We start from the raw sequence: 22083 nt of genomic DNA on the forward strand, positions 1-22083 counted from the left end.
TTAGAGCATATAGGTACCTCACTGGTGCCAATATAAATTTACAATTGTTACTGGCTAGCCAGTAGACTTCTACTGTGATATTATTGTGTCTCAGTATGCTTTATTGCATACACTAACAATGGGATCCTTTTTTTGTTTCCATCATTCTTTCTCTGTTTAATAAGACATAGAGAGGAAGGGGATGAAGAGAGGGGTTTTCCTGATGTCTTACATTTGTATGATTGTTAAGTATATTAAAATCTTAAATAAAATATTACAAAAAAGTTAAATCAACAAATCAACTTTTTTCTGTTGATTTATTTTTGTTTACCTTTATCAGAATTATTGACCACATGACTCAAAACCTTTTAAACAGATTAGCTTTGCAGTGATTCCGCTCTTTAATGTTTGCATTCAGTGATGTATCAATGTTGTACTGAATCGAGTGAATATTTTCGAACAACCATTCTCAACAGGGGCAACAGCACATTTAATTAAAAGCCTTGTTTTCTTTTCACCACACACAGCATAATTTTTGGTTGCTTTTTTTTTAATGTAGTTGGTAGGAGAGATGTATGGAAGAAACCAAAATGACTGCTGTGCAGGGAAAGGGGGTCTTTGGGCAGTCCTGGGGCTATCATTGAAGAAAGGTTGAGAATGGCTGTTTAGACTGAACAAGCAGAGAGGATGCTATTCATGTTTGAACGAACTCTGATACAATTTGACAGTGTAATTGATCCCTTTGCCTAAGCTGTTAGAGCAAAAATAACACTGCTTCTTCTACCCGCTCTTTCATTTCCTTAATTTAAACAGATTAGGAATAAGAGTTGTTTTCTTTTGTGGTTTTTTTTCCTTTCTGTCCTCAATCGTGAAATAATTGTCAGCATTTTTTTTGCTGAAGTCCTTCAGCTTTTCAAAATTTCCTTCAGATTTTAAACAGCAGTAGGGAATCAGTTTTACAGTTAAAGTTCCAAGTTAGGGGCTCTGGCCTGATAGTATTTTGTAAATGTTAACGTGATCATAGTAAAAAATTATTGGCTGATGGTCCTGTTGTGACATAGATTGCAGTCATTCGTTTGTGAATTGAACAGCTTGTTTTGGTACCTGTACAAAGGTTATGAAATCATGATTTCGCTGGGTTGTTTTGTACCTCTAGAAACTGTATAAGTGATATCTCACTGAAAAGTACAGCACTGAAAATTGCTGCATTGATATCATATACCTGCTATTATGCTCACCAGAAAAAGTTAGATTTTAATTACCTTTATAATTATATAAAATAATTATTCCAATGATCTTAACACTGAAATTGCAGTGTTTGACCCATTTTAATTATTCTGGATGTTTTTTAAAATCAATGTTTCTCTGCCTTATTCTCATTCCTCTTATCCTTTTATGTTAAATTCGAAATGTAATTTTACATTGTGTACAAGTAGCAGTATTTAATTCAATCTCTGTTGCTCAGTTGATGGACTAGTTAGGTTGCAGAGTTGCTTAGTTTAAATAGTCCTACTAGTTGGTTCAGATGCTGCTTATTAGCAGTTGCTTATGGAATTGTTTGGTGAGTGGGATGCACAGTTTCATGGCTTGTTTCACTTGGATTAGAATCCTGAAGAGGGCAGTGCACAATTTTAGTTGCATAATTTACAACGTTCTGCCGTAGGATCTGAGTGGGCAATGTAATGAACAGCAGGTCTCAATCATAACACTGACCATCTCTGGTGGTGCTCACATTTCTTTTTAAAGAACCTACTTAATATTACATTTAACTGTCTGTTTATGAAAACACCATGGATTAATAATCTAGAGAATTTCAATAACGTTGTGATTAGCAAACGAAGCAAATGACCAGATTTGATTCTCAGAATGTGCCTAAGTTTGCAGTCCTGTGGATGTCATAAAATTTAGGCAGATGGACTCAAAGTGGCTTCTCACTATCCAGTAACCCTTGCTGAAATTATGCACAAGAGCATCAAATTGTGACAGAATTTAGACTAGACTGTGATACTCCCTGTTTTGGAAGAACTCACTACCAACATCCATCCACATAAAAATGATACTCATTTGGGCATGGAACTGTAATACAAGAGCTTCCAATCAAGCAGTAAGCAGCAAAGATGGGAAAGTCTTGAATGATGAAACAGCTAAGTCTTCAATATCATAAAGTCAGGCCAGCATATTTTATTTTCTTACACTTTGGCCTTTGTATACAAACAGTTTCAAAATGTGTCTCTGAAATTATATTGAAGGGAATTGTTCAAAATATATAATGAATTATGTTGTAAATTTCTTGACTGTTAAAATGATCAAGATGTACATTTCTTTTAAAATTCTGAATGTTAGAGTTTGAGTGCCTTTTGTTTTCAAGGTATCAGTAATTTTTCCTGGTAAATGTCTCTATATCTTGTTTTTCAGCTGATTCATGCATGTACAATGCAGCATCTGCCAGTCTCTTATCAAACTTTCCCTCCACTTATCTCCAGTGAACATTTTATACTGCACCCTCCCCATCTGCCACCCCAGCAACATCCTCACCTTTCTCCTTTGGGCCAATTTGTTCCTATCCAACCACAGCACCCACGATTGGTAAGTAAAAAATTTAAAGGCAGAAATGTATAAACCCAAAGCCTGGCTCTTCTGACAATGCACTCTGCTACATTTTGAGTTCCACTCTGAAAGATGATAATAATAGTTTGCTTGTTTTCTTTCCCTTTGATTTTTTTTGCCTCATTTGAATTTGTAGTGAATGATTGAAAGTGGAGGCAATTAACGCTATTGCACCTGCCATCAGATCTCCACACCTCTGAGATGCAATTCTATTGAAGTCATAGGAACTGCATATCAGACGGATGGATAACGGCAGCCACTGCCACATTACACATTTTTCATTCCCTCACGTTGAAAAAATACTCCTATTGGGATGTGGGAGGAAATATTTGTATTTGCAGATTTTTTTTGGTATCATCTCCACTCCATTTGTTTGGGCCATTTAGTAAAGGTGTATAATGGAGCTCTATAAACTACCAGGCTTTGATTCTGACGGACAGTCCATTTGAGAATTAACTTCATCTCAGTGGGCTTGGAAGGTAGCTATTTTGTGGAATGCCTCCTCCTCATTCATCTGCTGGAAACTAACCATGTGATGCCACTACTCAGTCAGCTGGCCGTTGATCCCTGTCTAGTAAAGGACAAATGCACAAGGTGAACGGGAAGAGGGTTCCTATCAGCACTGAAACCAGAAAACCAAAGAAGTGCAGATTGGTATAGATGCCAAATCCCTGTTATTCCCACTGAGATTTGTGATGTGGGTGAAATTCTTCAAAACACATGAAATATAATCACAAGGAAAAGGAACAGAAATAGGCCACTTGGGCTCATCGAATCTGGCCTGCAAATCCACCTGAGCTAAACTGTTCTCGAATCTAGTTCCAAGTTCTGGCCTTTTCTCCATATCCCTTGATTCCTTGACTAATTAGACCCCTATCAATCTCTCTCTTAAACTCCCTCAATGGTCCGGCCTCCACAGCTGCATGTGGCAATGAATTCCACAAATCCACGACCTTCTGGCTAAAGAAATTTCTCCTCATCTCTTTTTTAAATGGGTACCTTCTAATTCTTAAGATGGTGATAGCAGGGACAAAGGGCTAATAACCATTTCTGTTAAAACTTTTATTTCCAAAATGCTTTTAGAGCATATCAATTATATTTATGCAGGGACGGCATGATTAGCCTAGCAGGATCGGGATCAGGGTTCGAATCCCACACTGTTTGTAAGGAGTTTGTACCTTCTCCCCATGTTGGCATGGATTTTCCCCAGGGGGACTCTGGTTTCCTCCCACTGTTCGAAGTGTACCGGGGGTATAAGTTAATTGGCTGTAAATGGCCTGTTACTGTGCTGTATATCTAAAAATAATAATAATACATGCAGCCAAACTGGGCTCATTGGAGAGTGGCAGGATGGGGGATTAGATTCAGTGGCAGGATGGGGGATTAGATTCAGTGGCAGGATGGGGGATTAGATTCAGTGGCAGGATGGGGGATTAGATTCAGTGGCAGGATGGGGGATTAGATTCAGTGGCAGGATGGGGGATTAGATTCAGTGTCCTTGGTCCAGAGTAATTGTGGCTAGGCTGTTTGATCTGGTGAGATGGGATCACTACTAAATTCTCAGTAAGTCTTTAAATACTCATCAGGGATCGAAGTTGTGGTTGTTCACTGGTTATTTCACATTGTTGTACTGTCTGTTAATTTAACTTCCTTCCAAAACAATTACTTTGTTTATGGAATAAGTACCAATTGAGCCTTTTTTTTTAAAAAAAAAACCTCTTATTTCTCAATAGCCATTGCAGAGGATAGAGAATGAAGTGGAAATGAGAGGGGACCAGCATCCAGTTGGAGGTTTTACATACCCACCTTCACATCATCCCCCTGCCATGCCCACCTCCGTCCCTCTGCAGTATCTTCCTCATGACCCTTTACACCAGGAGTTGCCCTTTGGAGTGGTAAGTATATCTCAAAGTTGTCTCTAGTGAAAAGTGTAATTTAGACTTTCAGATTGTTTGATGAAAGTCACAACAAATCCAAGGTGTCAGAAAATCACATTACTAGAGAACTAAGTAATGAATGTTGTTTCTCTGCCTTGATCAGTTTAGCATCTCTTTGTTGCTCCAGTTGATGTCACCATTTTGTTTTCTTTTTAATAGTGACCCATTTAATTTGATCTAATTCCAGAATCGACTATTTCTGATTTGACTGCAGTTAAGTGATTTGCTTTAAGCTAGTAAAAACACACAATGCCGGAGAGACTTTAAGCCAGTAGCAGGTACATTTGTCTTGTATCAGCCCTGTGGGATTCTTGGGCATATCAAATCTTATGCCACCAATTCCCTTAACTGGCGAACTTGATGTTCAGGAGGTGCTTCACACTTGCACCAAGATTCCAGAAAAACAAATCCTTCATGGCAATCTAAGATAGCAAAATAACTTATTGCAGAGAAGGCAACTATTTGAGGAATAGAAATATCTAAAAGTTATCATAATATTTAATGAAAGCTTTGACATTGTTGTCGATGAATATTATTGGCTCAATCTGCGCTTCATTTATGTGGGCACCATAAAAAGGAATGTTTACAAAAATGCCAGATTATTCAGGGAGAGACAATGCCATTTACAGCAAAGTATATATTTTTAAAATTTTATTTTTAAAAATTTAGACATACAGCACCGTAACAGGCCAATTCGGCCCTACGAGTCTGTGCCACCCAATTACACCCCATTAACTTACACCCCGGTATGGTGAGAGGAAACCGGAGCCCCCGGACAAAACCCATGCAGAAGGTCTTCCACAGGAAGAATGTACAAATTCCTTACAGACATCGTGGGATTCGAACCCAGGTCCGGTCCTGATCGATATAAAGGCTATAAAGGCGTGGCGCTAACTGCCACACCCACCGTGCGGCCTTTCAACAGATGGGAACAAGATATACATTTTGCCGTGAAGAAAATATACGATCGCTTGCACAGATGTGACTTGGATTGATGGATAGAAAGGCAATGGCTGTCTCGTTAGTAACAATAAATAGAGGCTTGTTTTTTTTTCTGTGTAATTAATCATAGCAGGATTCTGGTGGCATTGTGGAGAGTCAGTTGATCAATTAGGACCTACTCTTGTTCATCAGTGTAGGGCATCAGAAGTGAGAAATTGTAGGTCGTAGGTATATTTCACCAGTGAGAAATGTGATCTCCACTTATTTGCTGCCCTGTTTGTACTTTGAGATGAAAGATTTGTCACGATAAGAGAAATTTATACAGATAGACAGCAAATAAAACAAAGAACTCCAAATTATTCTAGAGCAGTGATTTTTTTTTGTTGTTGTTGCATGGTGCAAGTGAATTTTGTCTAAAATGATTTGTGGGTGCAACCAGGTGTTTTGTACGATGATGGGTGCTCTTTCCCAAGTTAGATCCAAAACCTATCTATGATGTAAATAATATGCAAACTGCCAGACATACATGATGTTTTATGTATTCAAGACACCTAAATTGCTACAAGCACGCTCATTGGATCAGAGTTCTGACTGGGGAATTGAATCTCAATGTAGACTGTGAGCATTCACTTTTATCTATGCCCCTCATGGCTTTGTATATCTCTTTAAGATCACCTGCCAGCCAGCCATTCTCAACCTTTCTTTCAGTTATGGACCACCACTTCCTCCTACCAGGACTTTGCTCTAAATTTTTGAGCCCCCTTCCCTGTGAAGTAGTCATTTTGTTTTTTTCCCCATACTTTTCTCCTACTAACTACATTTTAAAAGAAAAACATTTAAAATATTTATGTTACATGAGGTGAAAAGGCTTTTACTTAAATGTGCTGTGGCCCCCAGGGTAGGGCCTCTGTTGAGAATGGCTGCTCTACCCTGTCAAACTTCAGGCCCTCTGATCCTGGCAGCATCCTGGTGTATCTTCTTTAAACCCCATTCCATCTTATTGATATCCTTCCTATTGCTGGCATACCGGAACTGCATACAGTACTCCAAGTATGGTCTCACCAATGCCTTGTATACCTGCATCATGAGGTCCCAACTTTCATACTCAATTCCCTGCCCATTGAAGCCAAGCCTCCCATATGCTGCCTTTCCCATCCTGCCCACCTGAGTTGCCACTTTCATAGAACTATCCACCTGAACCTCTGGGTCTCTCTGTTCCACATCACTCTCCAGTGCCCTGCCACTTGCTATGTAAGTCTTGCCATGATTTTACTTACTAATGTACAGCACCTCACACGTGTCAGAATTAAAGTTCACTCGTCACACCAAGGCCCACCTTCCCAAATGATCTGGATCCAGTTGTAAATTTAGATATCCTTCCTCACTGTTCATTATACCACCAATTTTGGTGTCCTCTCCAAATTTACTAATCATGTTAATGATATGAAAAATAGCAATGGAGCCAGACCTGGCACACCGCTGGTTACAGGCCTCCAAACTGAGAGATAACCCTCCACTAACACACCCTTTCTCCTACCATCAAACCAGTTTTGAATCAAATAGGCCAACTGACCTAGGATCCCAGGTGATCTAACCTTCTGGACACAACCTGCCAAGCAGCTGTTTCATTATGCAAATTGTCTTCATATCCCCAAATCACAGCCCCCATTCATCTCAACAGTATTGCTACGATCTCCACTCTCACATTTGGCTGTCTGCTTCCCTAATCCTCACCACTATAACCCAATCACTTCTCTGGCTTGCACCATCAGATGGTGTGATGACCCCCAACTGCCACTGACCTCCCCCCAAGACATCTGAAACCCTCCTCCCCCACAACTTGTCCCTGTTGATCCATCTCTCCATCCATGTGATTTACAGCCTCGCCTGTAAAGTTTCTAGTGGACAGAACTGTCAAGTTTCTTTGGGACCTCATACAAGGTTAATATGGTTGTCACACATTCCATCCTTCCAAGATGGTTCTTTTTTTTTTAATGTAATTGCCTGCTCCTCCTTAAGTAAGTAAATAGATAGACAAATGGATAGAACATGACAGCACAGTACAGGCCCTTTGGCCCTTTGGCCCTTGATGTTGTGTCGACTCGTATATTCCTTAAAAAAAAGTACTAAACCCCTTATCCCATAACCCTCTATTTTTCTTCCATCCATGTACCTTTCTAGGAGTCTCTTAAATGCCCCTAATATTTCAGCCTCCACCACCATCCCTGACAAACCACCCCCGCCACACGAACTGACAGCCTCCCCCTCCCAGCTGCCCCTGCCCCAACGTACCACCGACTTCCCCTCCCCAGTAAGGCAGGGTCTGTCAGGCAGCAGGGAGGGGGGCTCAGGCAACGGGGAAGGGGCAGCCGGCACTAGCCGTCAGGACAGGGGCTGCTCAAAATGTGGCAGAGTAATGGCGGTCGATCCTACCCATAAACTCCCACGCAGCTGGAACTGTGGGAAACGCCGAGCATTTCCATCTACGTGGGGGATTATGGGCAGGGAAGACTGCCATTGCTATGCCGCATATTTATGACAGGTGGCACCAGTTGCCCCACCTCCTTCAGATGCAGAGGCGCAACAAGGCGCCTCTGGAGAAACAGGCCCTTTCAGGTTGGCTGTGGCAGCCTTTTAGGGTTGCACCTGAAAGGTGAGTCTTCAGGCTGGGATCCGCTCCTGCAGCTGCCCTCAAGGCGGAGGATGCACCTGAAAGTGGCTACGGTAACATACTAGTATGTCCAGATACAGTTGTTTCATTTGCATGCTTTCAAACATTCTCCTGAGAGGCCTCCCTGGATTGCAGGCAGAATGGAAATGTGTAAGTATAAAATGCTAGAATGAGGAATGCATCTATTGGGAATTGGGCTGCTAGTCTGCATCCAGATTTGGCTGGCAGACGTCCATGTTTATCCTAATTGGTACTAGCATGTAACCTGTCCCTGAGGTGGGTCTTGTTTAGATGGATGCTGAATCAGAACTTGTTCCTTGAGCAATTTGAGAAAGGCGAGAAGCTGGGAGAGGGGGAGGGGTAAGCAGTGTCAGATTTCAGAGTGTCCGAGCTGTTGCAGCTTGTGTGGGAAACAAGGAATGATGTTATTTTAGTCCTCATTAGCAGACTTTCATGCACTTTTACTTTCATGCATAATTGTGCAGCTAGAAGAGCTACTGCCTCACAGTTCTCATGAACGGGTTCGATCCTAACCTCAAGTGTTTACTGCTTGTTCTCACTGTGCCTGTGGGTTTGCCTGAGATGCTTCGACTTCCTTCCGTGACCAAAAAAAAATAAGTGCATGTTGGAAGGTTAATGGAATGCTGTAAATTTCCATAAGTGTGTAGTTTGATTGGAGGAGTTGATAGTAATTTGAAAAATAGATTACAGGGGAAATTAATGAGGGAACCAACTAGTCTTGATGGGCTGAAAATGCCTCCTATAATGTAAGGAATATGGAATTTGAGAGTTTAAATTTGATCTTTGTCACGTGATTTTTAAAATATTTGAGTTTACATTTCTTAATTTATGGAATTTGTAAATTTTGATAATAAATATTTTATTGCAAGATTAATTGGTTACTTAACCATATTATCTGTGTTCTATAAATGCCCCATTTTCTCTTTGGAGTCTTTGACATCATAGATTGGGAGAGGTATTCTGTTATAATCTATAAAAAGTATATCTGGGAATGTCTGATAATGGTCTGAAATGAATATATTACAGGGAGAAGCTGTCAGAGTTGTAATTGAAATATGCTGTTTTCTTTTCAATAGCCATACCCACATGTTATGCCAAGGAGAATGACTGGACAACGATACCGCTTACAGCAGCCTTTGCCACCACCTCCACCCTATTACCCCAGCTTCTTGCCATATTTCTTGTAAGTGATCCTTTGTGACTATTGAGCCAAATGTATTCCACAAACTGAAATCTGTTCTGAATTTAACTGTGAAGTATCACAAGCTGCTACAGCTGCCTTCTGAACAATAATGTATATTGTTAAGCTTTGAACTTTATTTTTCAATAATCGAATTATTAGAAAACCTCATCCTACAGACCTGCACCAAGTCCATATCCTTCCCATTCATGCACCTATCCAAATTGTTCTTAATGCCAAAATTGAGCATTCCCTACATCAGCTGGCAGCTTGTTCCATATTTGCACTGGTCTCTGTGTGAAGAAATTCCCTCTCATGTTCCCCTTAAACCACACATGTCAAACTCTGGCCTGCGGGCCAAATTTGGCCCGCGATATAATTATATTTGGCCTGCAAGATCATATTAAATATATATTAGAGTTGGCCCGCTGGCCGCCGCGCCAGTATAGCACATGCACACTGAAGGTGAAAATGAAGACGCCGGAGGTGTGGAGGGATCTCGGAGTCCCGAATCCCGGGGATCGGAGCGCCGCACTCAGCCCGCCTGGCTCCCGGACACACAGACGCGGCTGGAGTTGGGGACCATCCTCGCTGGGTCTGCGCTTCAGCGGCGACACCGGACCGAACGTCTCGTTGGTGATACCTTCCCCCTCGCTCCGTGCGCGGCGGACCCTGCCTCCCGCTCCTCTTGTTGGAGACGAGCCCGGCGCCGTGAGATCGCAGTTTAATCCCTCTCCAACCATGGGAGGGGGGTGGGAGCAACACGCTCTTCTCAGCCAATTCCTCCACCGCCCCGGACGCCGGCGTTTCAACAGGGGGTTCGGGTGCCTTCGTCAGGCGACCGACCTGTTGGTCCAAGACAAGGGGAGAGCGTACAAACTCCATACAGACAGCACCTGAACTCGGGTGAACGTGGAGCTGCGACCCCACATTCCACATCAGGACTGTGTGTAAGATTGGGAGCAGTGAGACGGAAGCTTATTTTGTTCCTGTGATTTAAGCCTTTCTTGGGGTTGGGGGGTGGTGGTGGGGATCCTTCTCTGACCACTTGCCTAACAATTAACCTAATCAGATGTGGAGTTATCACAATACAACAGTTCTCAACCTTTTTCTTTCCACTCGCGTCCCTGTGCCATAGGTGCTCTGTGATTAGTAAGGGATTGCTTCAGGTGGTCTGTGGGTGGAAAGAAAAAGTTTGAAGACCACTGCTTTATTTATCCCTCATTGACTCGTCATGTGCACGGTTTCAGACGCTAAAGGAAATGGGCCAATGACGATGACAATGAAAGAGTTTATCCAAAACTATTATTAAACATTTATTTTAATAAGAAAAAGTTTAACATTACATATGTTGAAAGAAGAGAAAACATGCAGATGTTGTTGAAAATTTTCAATAAATATTTAGTTCGGCCCTCGACTTAGTCCAAGTTTTTAATTTTGGCCCTCCGTCAATTTGAGTTTGACACCCCTGCCTTAAACCTTTCCCCTTTCACACTTAACCTATGTCCTCTGGCTTGTATCTCACCTACGCTCAGTAGAAAAAGCAATTTGCATTTACTCTCTACCCCTTATAATTTTGTATACTTCTGTCAAATCTCCCCTGATTCTTCCATGTTCCAGGGAATAAAGTCTTGACCTGTTTAACCTTACCCTGTAACTCAGTTCCTCAAGTCCTGGCAACATCTTGGTAAATCTTCTCTGCACTCTTTCAATTGTAATGGATTTGTGTTAACCTTTAATGTTAAACTATATTTTTTTAATAAAAATGTCTTAAAGTAAATTATAAGAGTTCAAATATTGTACCTTTATTCTTAGTAAGTTAGCTGTGGGTTGGTACAGGGTCACTCACAGGTCACAGCACATTTAGAGAACCATTGTTTTCTGAGAAGAGTGTTCATTCTCTTGGTCAACATGTCTTGGACAGACAGAGCTAATGAATTTCAAGTGGGTCTTAATTATTCAAGAACTGCTGAGGAAGCCATCTGTTTTTAGTCAAAGCCACTTCAGCCTCTTGAACAGAGATGAGGTCAGAGGTTGTTATGGATATGGAATGGTTTTGAAAAAGGAATTTTAGTAGAAATAAAACCAATGGTCATGTGGCTTCTAAGAATTGGGACTCAACTCAGTGATTAAGTAATGGTCACGTGATTTGGAGAAATATATTACCGAATTCAGACATTTTTAGTTCAGTTTTTGGAATAATTCAGTTTTGTGTACAAAAGTCAAAAAACCCCTGTGACACAGGAGTTGAAAGCTTGTGAAAGTCAGTGTTGAGTTACAGTAATTAGAATTGGTCCAGTTGTGTGTTACTCCTGGCAAAAGGGAAACGCAGAATAAGTGGCTTTTGAAATAAGGAAGACCATTTCATTGTCTCTTTTGCAAAGAACAGATTTATACTGGGTCTATTTTTGTGTTTGGCGACTTCATTTAACCCTTGTCTTGGTTTGTGAATTCATCGTGGAAGAAAATAACCACATTGTGAATAAAAAGGCCTGAAGATATAGTGTTTAAAAGCACTTTATAACTATTTCTGAACTTGGAGTTTAAGACCTTCAGGCAAGACTAAGATGATGCTGAACTTTAAAAGATTGACTTTTCAGAGTGGGACTTTAATTTTATACACACACACACACATCTGCACATAGTGGATTTAAGTTTAGAGTTAAGTAAGTTTACAGATAAGTAAGAAATGTTATGTTGTTAATAGTTTAATTAAAAACTATTATTTTGAATTGGTAGATTTTCCATTGCTGTTCCTGTGTTGGTGCTAACAAAGTCCCTTTAGTCCAAAACAAAATTTAAAAGATTTGTTAGTTCGTAACACAATCTTATTGATAACTTTTCTGTTAGGTGTCTCCACTGGTATATAATACTACACATCAGTCAATAAATGATCAAGACTTTTTCAGTTTAACTGTTTTTTGTTAAAGTTAGAACTTAAATTCTCTTGTGTATGTATGGAAGGAGACCATTTAAAAGTGAATCTGGGAACTATCCTGACAGAGCATATAACTTACGAACTAATGAAGGATTTGTCGTAATGTCTATTTTCATTTGGAAAATCAAATTACTACTTGTTTCCTGTAACACAGATCAATGCTTCCAGTGCCTCCTGCTGTGGGACCAGCTATCAGTGTAGAGCTCGAGGTGGAGGATGTAGAAGTTGAAAATTATGAGGTGTGTAATTCTCATTTATCATTTCATGGACTTTTATTCATTGAACCTCTAAGTGAGAAACAACTACGCTTCCAGTTTTCAGATTGCCTTTCATTTAATTTTCAGTATTTATTTGTATTCACCCTTCTACTCTCATTGCCATTTTGTGTTTATAGGCACTGCTAAACTTGGCTGAGCGATTGGGAGAAGCTAAGCCACGGGGGCTCACCAAAGCAGACATAGAGCAGCTTCCGTCCTACCGGTTTAATCCTGAAAACCACCAGTCAGAACAAACCTTGTAAGTAAAATGTATACTGTTTGCTCATCTTTCATTCTGATTTGTTTTCCCCATTCCAACATAAGGAAATATGGAAGAATGGAATAAAGAATCTTCACCCTTTCCAAATAAGCTTCACATAGAGTGCTACATTGCCAGTCTAACTCTATTATGGGTGGAAATAACACAGTGAGCTTGAGTTGCAGTCCATTCTGTCAGCAATGAAACAAAGTTAGAATGATTTAAGGTTTAAAAAGATTACCTTTTCTGTCGAGGAAGCAGCAAATGTCAGAATGCAATAGGCTGAGGCAGAAATGTGTTGCCTTCATCTAATTATAGTTTGCTGTCAGCAGATAAATACTGGTATTGAACTACTTCTTGCTATAGGAGAATGACTTCTCCATTGCAGAGAGTGTTTCTTTCCAGCTTTCTTTTCCTAGGCAGCCTTCACTGCATCTTGCACACTGCCACTCACTTTCTGGCATCACTTACCATGACCTGTCTGAAATGGGAGCTATGCCTCTTTGACATTGAAAACTATTTTTAAACCTTGGCACAACGCGAAGAGGGAAAAAGAATCAGGATCTTCAAACAGACTTTCTGAACGCTGTTCAAAGGAACTTCAATTTTGTACTTGATGATTGGAAATCCAACTTTCCAAGATATTGCCCTCAACTCTGACCTCCACCCTCAATCTCTAACCTGGGGTTTCGAATACAGGTGCCTAAACTTTTATCCCAATCAATGGGACTGGACACTGCTGTTGTTTTGAACCTTCTGGATTTCTGAATCATTTCAAAATGGCAGTCCCTTTAAGCAAATCTGATATTTCAAAATCGCACAAAGAGGATGTTAAATAAATTTTGATAAATAAGACCATAAAAGACCATAATATCTCTAGCCTGTTTTATTTTAATTTTACAGACATCTCAAACAGTGCAAATGCAGTAAACACACATTACAGCTCAAACATTATGGTCAGAATGAACTCTTTAAAGACTTCTTCCAGTGTCATCTGTATAATTAAAAAAGGATTCTGTTTAGGCAGTTTCTCTTTAATTGAATAAACACCCATAATCTCATGCTTACTTATAAATGAATGTTGTTCCATTCCACCAATTAACAGATCGCACATTTTAACCATATCATCAATAGGGTTTTTTTCACCTGTGCACAATGTCTTCATCCTCTTCATAACTTTACTCGTGCTTATCGGTATGGAATACGATTTCAGCAATTTCTCCATTACTCCAGGAATGCACAATTGTCAATGTTCAGCACTTCTTTGATGTTGGCTGCCTCCAACTTGCCAATATTTTCTGTGGCAACGCTTCTGGCATAAGCAATGAGGTTAGCGATCATCCTCCTCTCGTTACTGACACGAAAACCTTCCAAGTCTTCACCTGTAGGTTAATTTTCATTGAACATTGTTAACAGCCAAAGTCTATGCCAAGCATGTTATAATGTTTTATATTTCTCCGTGTATTAACAAGTCCATAAATTACATCCTTTAGAGTGAAAATTTTAATGAAGACTTTAATCCATATGGCTCTGTTGACTTCATAGAACACACAGTTCAGAAAAAAAGTCCTTGTTATTGCTCTTCATTGAGTGTAAAATTTCTTGGTTGCAAGGCTGTATTAACGATGTAACGTTAGGGGGAAGATAAATGCTGAACACATTATTTCTCAGAAGAACTTCAGCAAAACAAATTTTGCAGTTTTCTTCGGACAACTGTACAATGTGTGCGTGCAGCCGGTACAAAGTGGTTATTGAACCAATCAGAAAAAAATTCTCACGTTACCCATGCTTTCCTTTTGGCATAATAATGCACAGTTAACCTTGTTACACCTTTAAAGCAGCGAGGATGTTGGCCTCTTCCAAGTATTGCCAACCTTAACCTGTGTGTGCCTGCACCATTTGCATATTCAAGAACGGTCACCCTGTCCTTAGCGTCCTTGAAACCTGATGGTGCTTTTTCATCTGTGGTTGTTAATGTCTTTCTTGGAAGGTAACGCCAGTAGAAAGTTCTGGGTTAAGGTTTTGATCAGGTATCATTTTAGCAAATTCATCTATGTTACATTCAGATGCATCATAATTTACAGAAGCTTTTTCACCACAGATTTTAAGATATTTTATACCGTGACACTTAAAGTTTTGCAGCCAACCAAGGTTGGGTTTTTAATGGAATTTTCGAGCTTGATTCATTACAAGCAGACCAGTTGGTGACATGCATTCACTTCTTTGTTGTTGCACCCATTCAATAACCACTTTATCTACTTTTTTTGCCCTCTGCAAAGTTTTCCTTTTATTCATCAGTCTGTGGTCATCGCTCTTGCTGTAAAACTTCAACAACTGTTCTTTGTTTCCTCAAATCATAAATGGTGGATGATCCCACACCATAATCTTCTGTTAGACGACACACAGATACGCCACTATCAAGGTTCTGCAACAACTCCACCTTCTCCACAATCGATAATGATTCCTCTTCTGCATCTCACTATTACCCATAGGGGACTCTACAGCTCTCTTTGCCAGGTGGTCCAGCAACTCCCATGGACCAGCACGTTTGAATCAGCTGCTCTTGGTACAGTGAAATCCCACTCTAACGTAATCGTTGGGGTCCATAAAAGCTCGTCCTGAAAAAACCGGGATCGCGCTAAATCGGGGTTTCACTGTACTTGTATTTTGCCCAGCATCCCCAAATCCCATGACTCATGGCGTTATCCAAATTTGCGTTTAAATCGGGTCCACATAAAATCAAGGTTTCACTGTACAGACTCCTTTCAGGTAGCACGGGACCCTGGCTCCGATCACTGGCGCTGTAAAGGCGTTACGCTAACCGCTATGCTAATCATGCCCCCCCACAATATTATTTCCTGTTTTAAGCTTTGATCTACCTTTGATATGTTTGCATAGGGGGTTCCATTAGGGGGTTAATTTCTGTTTTCCAGCACTTGCTGCGGTCTGGCAATGACCAGATCCCAACGTCACCGAATTAGAGTTACAACCTATAATGTCAATTGATCCATGCAGTATTGATGCTGAATTAACAGCTTCATAAAAAAATAAATACTACTATTTTGAGTTTCATTGCAGTTACATTTATATTTGTTAACAGAACTTATCGGGGAGGGGTGGGGGATGGCATGCGCAGTTAAGAACCTTCATAACTCTATACAGAATAAACAGTTGATACACAATGAAAAGTGTATCAGTTACATACGAATTGCAGTCTTGGATGAGAAGTACATTTCTGTGATGCACCATGGTCTGTAATTTAAGCACATAATAACCACACATTTTTATATTCATTCCAGGTGTGTAGTGTGCTTCAGCGATTTTGAGTCAAGGCAGCTACTCAGAGTCTTACCCTGCAACCATGAGTTCCACGCCAAGTGTGTTGATAAATGGCTGAAGGTAATAAAATGGTTTTGAATGGGTCTGATGGTCGATGATTGATGAATGATTATTTTTTAAGAACAGCCATTCTCAACCTGTTTTTTGGCTGTGGCCCCCCCTTAGGACTCTGCTCAACGTTTATGGACCCCCTTCCCTGTGAAGCAGTCAAATGTAGTTGGTTTCTTCTGCACTTCTCCAAACTACATAAAAAGATTTTATAATTGGTGCTATGGCCTGGAGTTGGGGTGGGGGGGGGGGGGAGCTTTATGGTCCCCTTTGAGAATGGCGACTTCTGAAGATGCTTGTATCTCTGCCAAGATCATTGTCCGTCTGCTATAAATTATTAAGTGTTAGATGCTCAACAGAACGTACTCATGTCTATTTTTGATCCATTAGTGGGAGAACTTAGAACCTTTTACTAATGATCTGTTGTTTTTCCAATTTGTCTTAAAATTTTCTTTACAATGACATCAATCTATGTTGACAGATGAATGTTAGTTATTGGTAAAATATTAAAAATTTATTTTCAACTAGCCTGTAGTATTGCAATGCCCCTTCAATTCTGATTCCAAATAGAACCTCTACTAAATACAGTAAAAATCCTTGTTATCCAGAACTTACACAACTGGCAGCCTCAAGCAACCAGCGAAACAAAATCGCGGAAAGTAAATAGGTAAAAATTATGAGAGTTTAAAATAACATCCCCCACCGCAGCCAGTTCGTCAATCAGGCAACATTCAATCTCTAGCAACTGGCAAATTCACTTATCTACCAATCCCCCATAGGCATACTGTAATTGTTCATTAGGATTCAGCACTATTCTCCAGGTGAAGGGGCAAAAAAAGAAAATCACAACTTGCTCTACTCTAACTTCTCCTACTCTAACAAATCTGTTCTACCTACAAGGGTATCAGGGCTGTAACCAGAAACAGGTGCTGGGGTGATTTTCCTTCAGCTGGGTTGGAGGTTAAATATAACACCTTTCTAAACTGTCCTGTGTTTCTACTGTACTTACAAACTCAAACAAAAAGTATTTTCTGTTTATAGAATAGCTTTCAGTAAGTTTATTGTTTCAATTTAGTTTCAGAAATCATATTTTTATGTCCCTGAGGGTGCTCTATATGTGTAACAGTGAATTATTATCATAGATTTCATAGCTGATAGCATTTAGGAGCCTTCTAATAGACACATGAATATGCACATAAGGGAATAATCTGCATCATGGGCATTTAGGTTACTTGAGCAATGCTGAAATAAATATGCTGAAAGTGGGATTTTCAAAGGACACAGCTTGAAATAGACCAGCTCCGTTTTTCAATTTCAGTGATAGGCATCTTTTAAAGTTAGAGGTTTACATGCAGGATTATTTATTATGTTAAATACAAATTATTTTTCAAATAGCTTTCATCCTGGAAAAATCTTTGATTCATTTGTTAGAGTCACCAACTATCTGCCCAAGGGGCCATCCTTGATTCAGGGAGCTGAATTAGTTTGATATTAAATTTGAAGAAGAGAGGGCATTCTGGTCCTGCCCTTGTTTAACGCGACTCACATTTTTCAAGGTTGGGTTATCCATATACACTGGAAAGTGTAGGCCTGCACTGCCGTGCGATCATAGACAAACCACAGAAACAGCCCACAAGGTCCGTGCCAACCATCAACTGTCCACCTTTCACCAATCTGACGACTTATTTCATTCTACCCACATTCATTAGGATTGAACCTGGGTCGCTGGTGTAACATCACATTACAGAAGAGCATCCAAGTTCACTGATTTTTTTTTTATTCTTCTCTATCCTGTTTACTTAAGAAATTGCTAGTTTACATTAAAGCATTAAGTTTTACTAATTATGATGCCCTTTTGGCAGCAATTGTAGTTGCAAAAGTAATTTTCCTTCTTTACCCAGACCAATCGTACATGTCCTATCTGTCGAGCCGATGCTTCTGAAGTTCACCGAGATCTAGAGTGAAGCCATTTCTGCAGCGCAATATTGAAGACGTTACCTAGGTGATGTGGGGAAGAGCACAATGTTCACCCACGCATCCTTGTTACCTTAAGCCTTCCCCTTGAACAACAGCAATCTAGGATCTTATCTGGAGTCCTGTTACCTCTGTTTGCACCGTGCGATTTGATGACTTCAGCAAACACCTAGTATCTTCGCTTAGAAACAGTTATGGAGTTGTGTTGTACTAACATTGTGTTCCAAACTCCAAAGATTTTAACCTGCGTGTATTTTGATGTGTATTAACATTTTATAGTTTGTATGGATCATTCCAAGTATTGACACGAAATTCAAGGGGTTGTGATTTCATCATATGCTCGATAAGAAACAGTAGGTGGAAGACGATGGGGTACTCTGCCCAATAAACCCTCCAGCATACTGTACTGATGGAGCGAAGTAGGATGGTTGAGTTGTATGTGCGCGCGTGTATGTTATCTGTATAATGTCTGAATGTACCTATCCATGTTTTCTTGTATTTGTACCATACACTGGTCTAGTTCTCCTGTGTGCTTTTGCACACACTATCCTAACCACTTCCAAAATATTTCCTGTATTGTTTGCATGAATAACAGTGCGTGAATGTGTTGGAGTGAAAGATTAGAGGAGGGAAAATATTTAATGTGCACATATGCATGCGTGTCCGGCCAGCTTGGACTGGTGATGACTAGCTCTATCCAGCTGTGGGTGGGGGTGGGAATCTGTGCTCAGCTATTACTGCCATGCACTGTACTGCACACATACCTAAGCTCACAGCCTTTGTGGTGCAAAAATTATTCCAAGCAGCTAAATTATTTTAGGATTTGTGGTTGTTGATTGCTCTGTAGATGCCACCAATTGTTTACCAATGATTTATGTGGTGGGATAGTGGATTGTTTACTGTTTTAATTAGTCCTGACCTGAGGGACGGTGGACTCTGTAGGAGACCCATTGGCCAGGGGCCAGGGCCCTGTGTTCTGTGTTAGGAAGATTTTTGCTTTGGTACTTGCACAGTTACAGTTACCTCATTTTGCCATGTATGTATTTGAAATTTGCTAATATATATATAGGAAATGGTTCTGATGCTAAACATTTTGTGTTTTCATCCCATTTGAATCATATTGTTGTAGCATTTAACATAACTAGTTATAATGTATTATACATCTGTAAACCAAATTGTTTCAGAGACAAAATTTTTAACAGATTTGTACTTTTTTTATGAAAGTTGCTAGTTATGCTTTACCAGGTAGTGCAATCATTTTTTTATTGTTGTGGCTGATTTGAGAGGGTTGTTCACTAATAAATGTATGATGTATACCAATATAAACCATGTTTCGTGGCTGAGTTTCATTTTTCAACTTGTGAATTTGCTGCTGCTACCGTGACTTCAGGAAAGTAAATTGGTTCACGTTGATGAGACCCACAAAGTTGAATCATGGACACATTACTGTTTGTGTTCTGTGTATCTATGTAAATATCTTCCTTTTCTAATTAAGTTATAAGTAAGTGGTAATCATATCCTGGATACAATGAGTGCCACAATGGCTACATTACAGGAGTGGAATTTCACTTTTTTCATTTCAATTGCTGTAAATGCTTTACTATTACCCCAGGTCTTGAAAGGATTCCTTGAAATGTGATTTTTTTTTTGGAATCACTATCAAGTGTAATCCAGTTTTGACTGATTCCTCTGGTCTTCAGCATCTTTCAAAGATGTTTTGAGAACAGCCTTGAACATCTTCCTCTGTTCTCAGCAACTTCTTCCCTTGGCAAAGTGTAGGAGGTCATTGTCGATAGCTCAAATGAAGAAAATGCTTGAAGTGGAGAGGCGTTCATGATGGCATTGAAATGCTTGGGACTATGCATCAATGGCCCACTAATGTCCACCTGAAAGAGTGGAAGGAACACACCAAGTTCCCAACGTGACCACCTGTCCATCCTGCCAGCTGACACCTGCTCCAGCTAGTGGAAGAGTTTGGAACCCACAAAACTGAATAGAAGAATTGGCGAAGGTGGTGAGAGTATATGGCAAGTGGCTTTCAAACTTAACAGCCTGATTATCATCTGTTAAGGTAACTGTCTTCTTGATCTAGCTTAACAATATTCTAGCATGATTGCATTTTTTTTTTGTTGAAATGGATGTTAGATTGTATATATTTGTCAGTTTATGTACAATGAAATAATAACTATGATTAATATATGCATTGAAGTCCAAGTATGAAAATGATACATTTCCATATTGAAGTTAATTAGCTTGTCAATTAATTTATCACAATTTTTTGAATATTTAAAATGTTAGTCCGTACATGGAGTCGTTGACAAAATTGAAAAGATACAAATATAAAAATAAATCCATTATACACCATGGTTAAATTTCTACTCCCCCACCCTGGACACCCCAAAAGAAAAAGACATGAAGGGAAAAGAAAGCAGAAAGGGTTGGAAAGAAAGTGTTACTCACCACACGGATCTCCAATATATATTCTATTAAGTTCTTTGTGGAGAAAGTTAACGCAAGTCCCTTAGATTCGAAAACAGTCTACAAATTTATACAGGAAATTTATAAATATGGGTGCAAAATTTGCAGAAATATGTCATTTATTTCTTAAATTTAAGTTATCTTCTCAAGGGTAACACATTAATGCATCTCGGAATTCCATCATGCCATACCTAGATTTCCAAGGAACTGCTAATGCTATTTTGACAATTCAGGCATTGTAACTGTTATTAATAAAGGTGAACGATCTGATAAAATTCATGTTTTATATTCAGATTCAATAATGCTACCAGGTCAATGTGCTGTCATTAAAAATAAATCAATTCTAGAATAAGAATGAAGTCTACTTGAATAAAAAGAATAGTCTCTCTTGGATGTATTCTTCTCCATCTACTAAATTCAATTCTCTCATTAATGCCAAAATGGATGTTGTCCTTATCACTACTCTAGTTAACCTATCTAATGCTGAGTCCAAACAAAAATTAAAATCTCCACCTACTAAAATATTTTAATAAGCATCTGCTAAGTTGAGAAATGTTTCTTGAATAAATTCATAAGGGTCCATAGTTCTAAATAAATCTGACAATGTACTATTTATTACACATCTCCCTGCTGGATCTGTTACTACATTCTGTATTTTAACTGGAAGATTTCTCCTCATCAAAATTACCACTCCCCTCGCCATCAAATTAAATTAAGAGGCTATAACATCCTACCCAATCTCATTTTAATTTTTGATGTTATTTTTCAATTAAAGTGAGTTTTTTGCAAAAATCTAAGTCAACTCTCAATTTTTTTAATGTGTGCCAATACCCTCTTTCTCTTTGCTGTATTCTTATGTTCCGACTTCCTCTTCCCATCTGCCTCCTCCAATAATTCAATCAATTATTATCTTCCGTTAGAGTACACCTTACCCAGCAATCCAAGAACAATGCAATTAAGACATAAGTAATATGATACACATAACAATCAAAATTAAAGAACATACAAAAATCCCTCCATTAGCATTGTTTAAATAATACACATGCTACCCCCTCCATGATACGGCAAATGCCACAAAAACACACATGACTCTATAGTAGTCAACCCCCCCTTCCCAATATTTACCAGATATTTGTTAATTATTCTTTCATATGTAAAAACAATGTTTTAATTAAACCAATATGTTAATTTAGTCACCACAAACTCCTGCCCAGCCACTATTTGAAAAGATTTTTTTTTCCACTGTCTGGCAAAAAGATCTTCAAAATTACTGGATGACGCAGTATAAATCTATACCCTTTTTGCCAAAGAGAATTTTTAATCTGCTTAAATTCTCTCCTTTGCTTCACTAATGCTGTGTTTACGTCTGGGTAGAATAAAACTCCACATCCTTGACAATCAAGTGGACCACTTCTTGCCTTTGCTCCTTCTGCCGCTGCAGTCAATATCCTCT

General features: G+C 39.4%; 1 protein-coding gene and 1 long non-coding RNA gene across 13 annotated transcripts in view; one reads left to right on the plus strand and one right to left on the minus strand.

Annotated features, from left to right (window-relative positions):
• Positions 1-19474, plus strand: part of rnf44 (ring finger protein 44) — a 124884-nt gene extending 105410 nt beyond the window's left edge. For all 11 annotated transcript variants that reach the window (XM_069898705.1, XM_069898715.1, XM_069898716.1 and 8 more), the window contains 7 exons: positions 2395-2565; positions 4320-4481; positions 9234-9340; positions 12430-12514; positions 12670-12791; positions 16091-16190; positions 18080-19474. In XM_069898705.1, the coding sequence (XP_069754806.1) occupies positions 2395-2565; positions 4320-4481; positions 9234-9340; positions 12430-12514; positions 12670-12791; positions 16091-16190; positions 18080-18142 (810 nt within the window). In that variant the 3' untranslated portion in view covers positions 18143-19474. The remainder of the gene's footprint in view (positions 1-2394; positions 2566-4319; positions 4482-9233; positions 9341-12429; positions 12515-12669; positions 12792-16090; positions 16191-18079) is intronic.
• LOC138743391 (uncharacterized) overlaps positions 1-22083 on the minus strand; it is a 38418-nt gene that overhangs the window by 2150 nt on the left and 14185 nt on the right. The window contains exons 2-3 of one of the 2 annotated variants that reach the window (XR_011344854.1): positions 13938-14173; positions 13663-13785 (exon numbers count right to left, since the gene is read on the minus strand). This is a non-coding gene — a long non-coding RNA (uncharacterized lncRNA). Of the gene's footprint in view, positions 1-13662; positions 13786-13937; positions 14174-22083 lie in introns of those variants that run through there. The other variant, XR_011344853.1, reaches the window with a different exon arrangement.

This window comes from Narcine bancroftii, chromosome 9, assembly GCF_036971445.1.
Source record: "Narcine bancroftii isolate sNarBan1 chromosome 9, sNarBan1.hap1, whole genome shotgun sequence".
NCBI lineage: Eukaryota > Metazoa > Chordata > Chondrichthyes > Torpediniformes > Narcinidae > Narcine > Narcine bancroftii.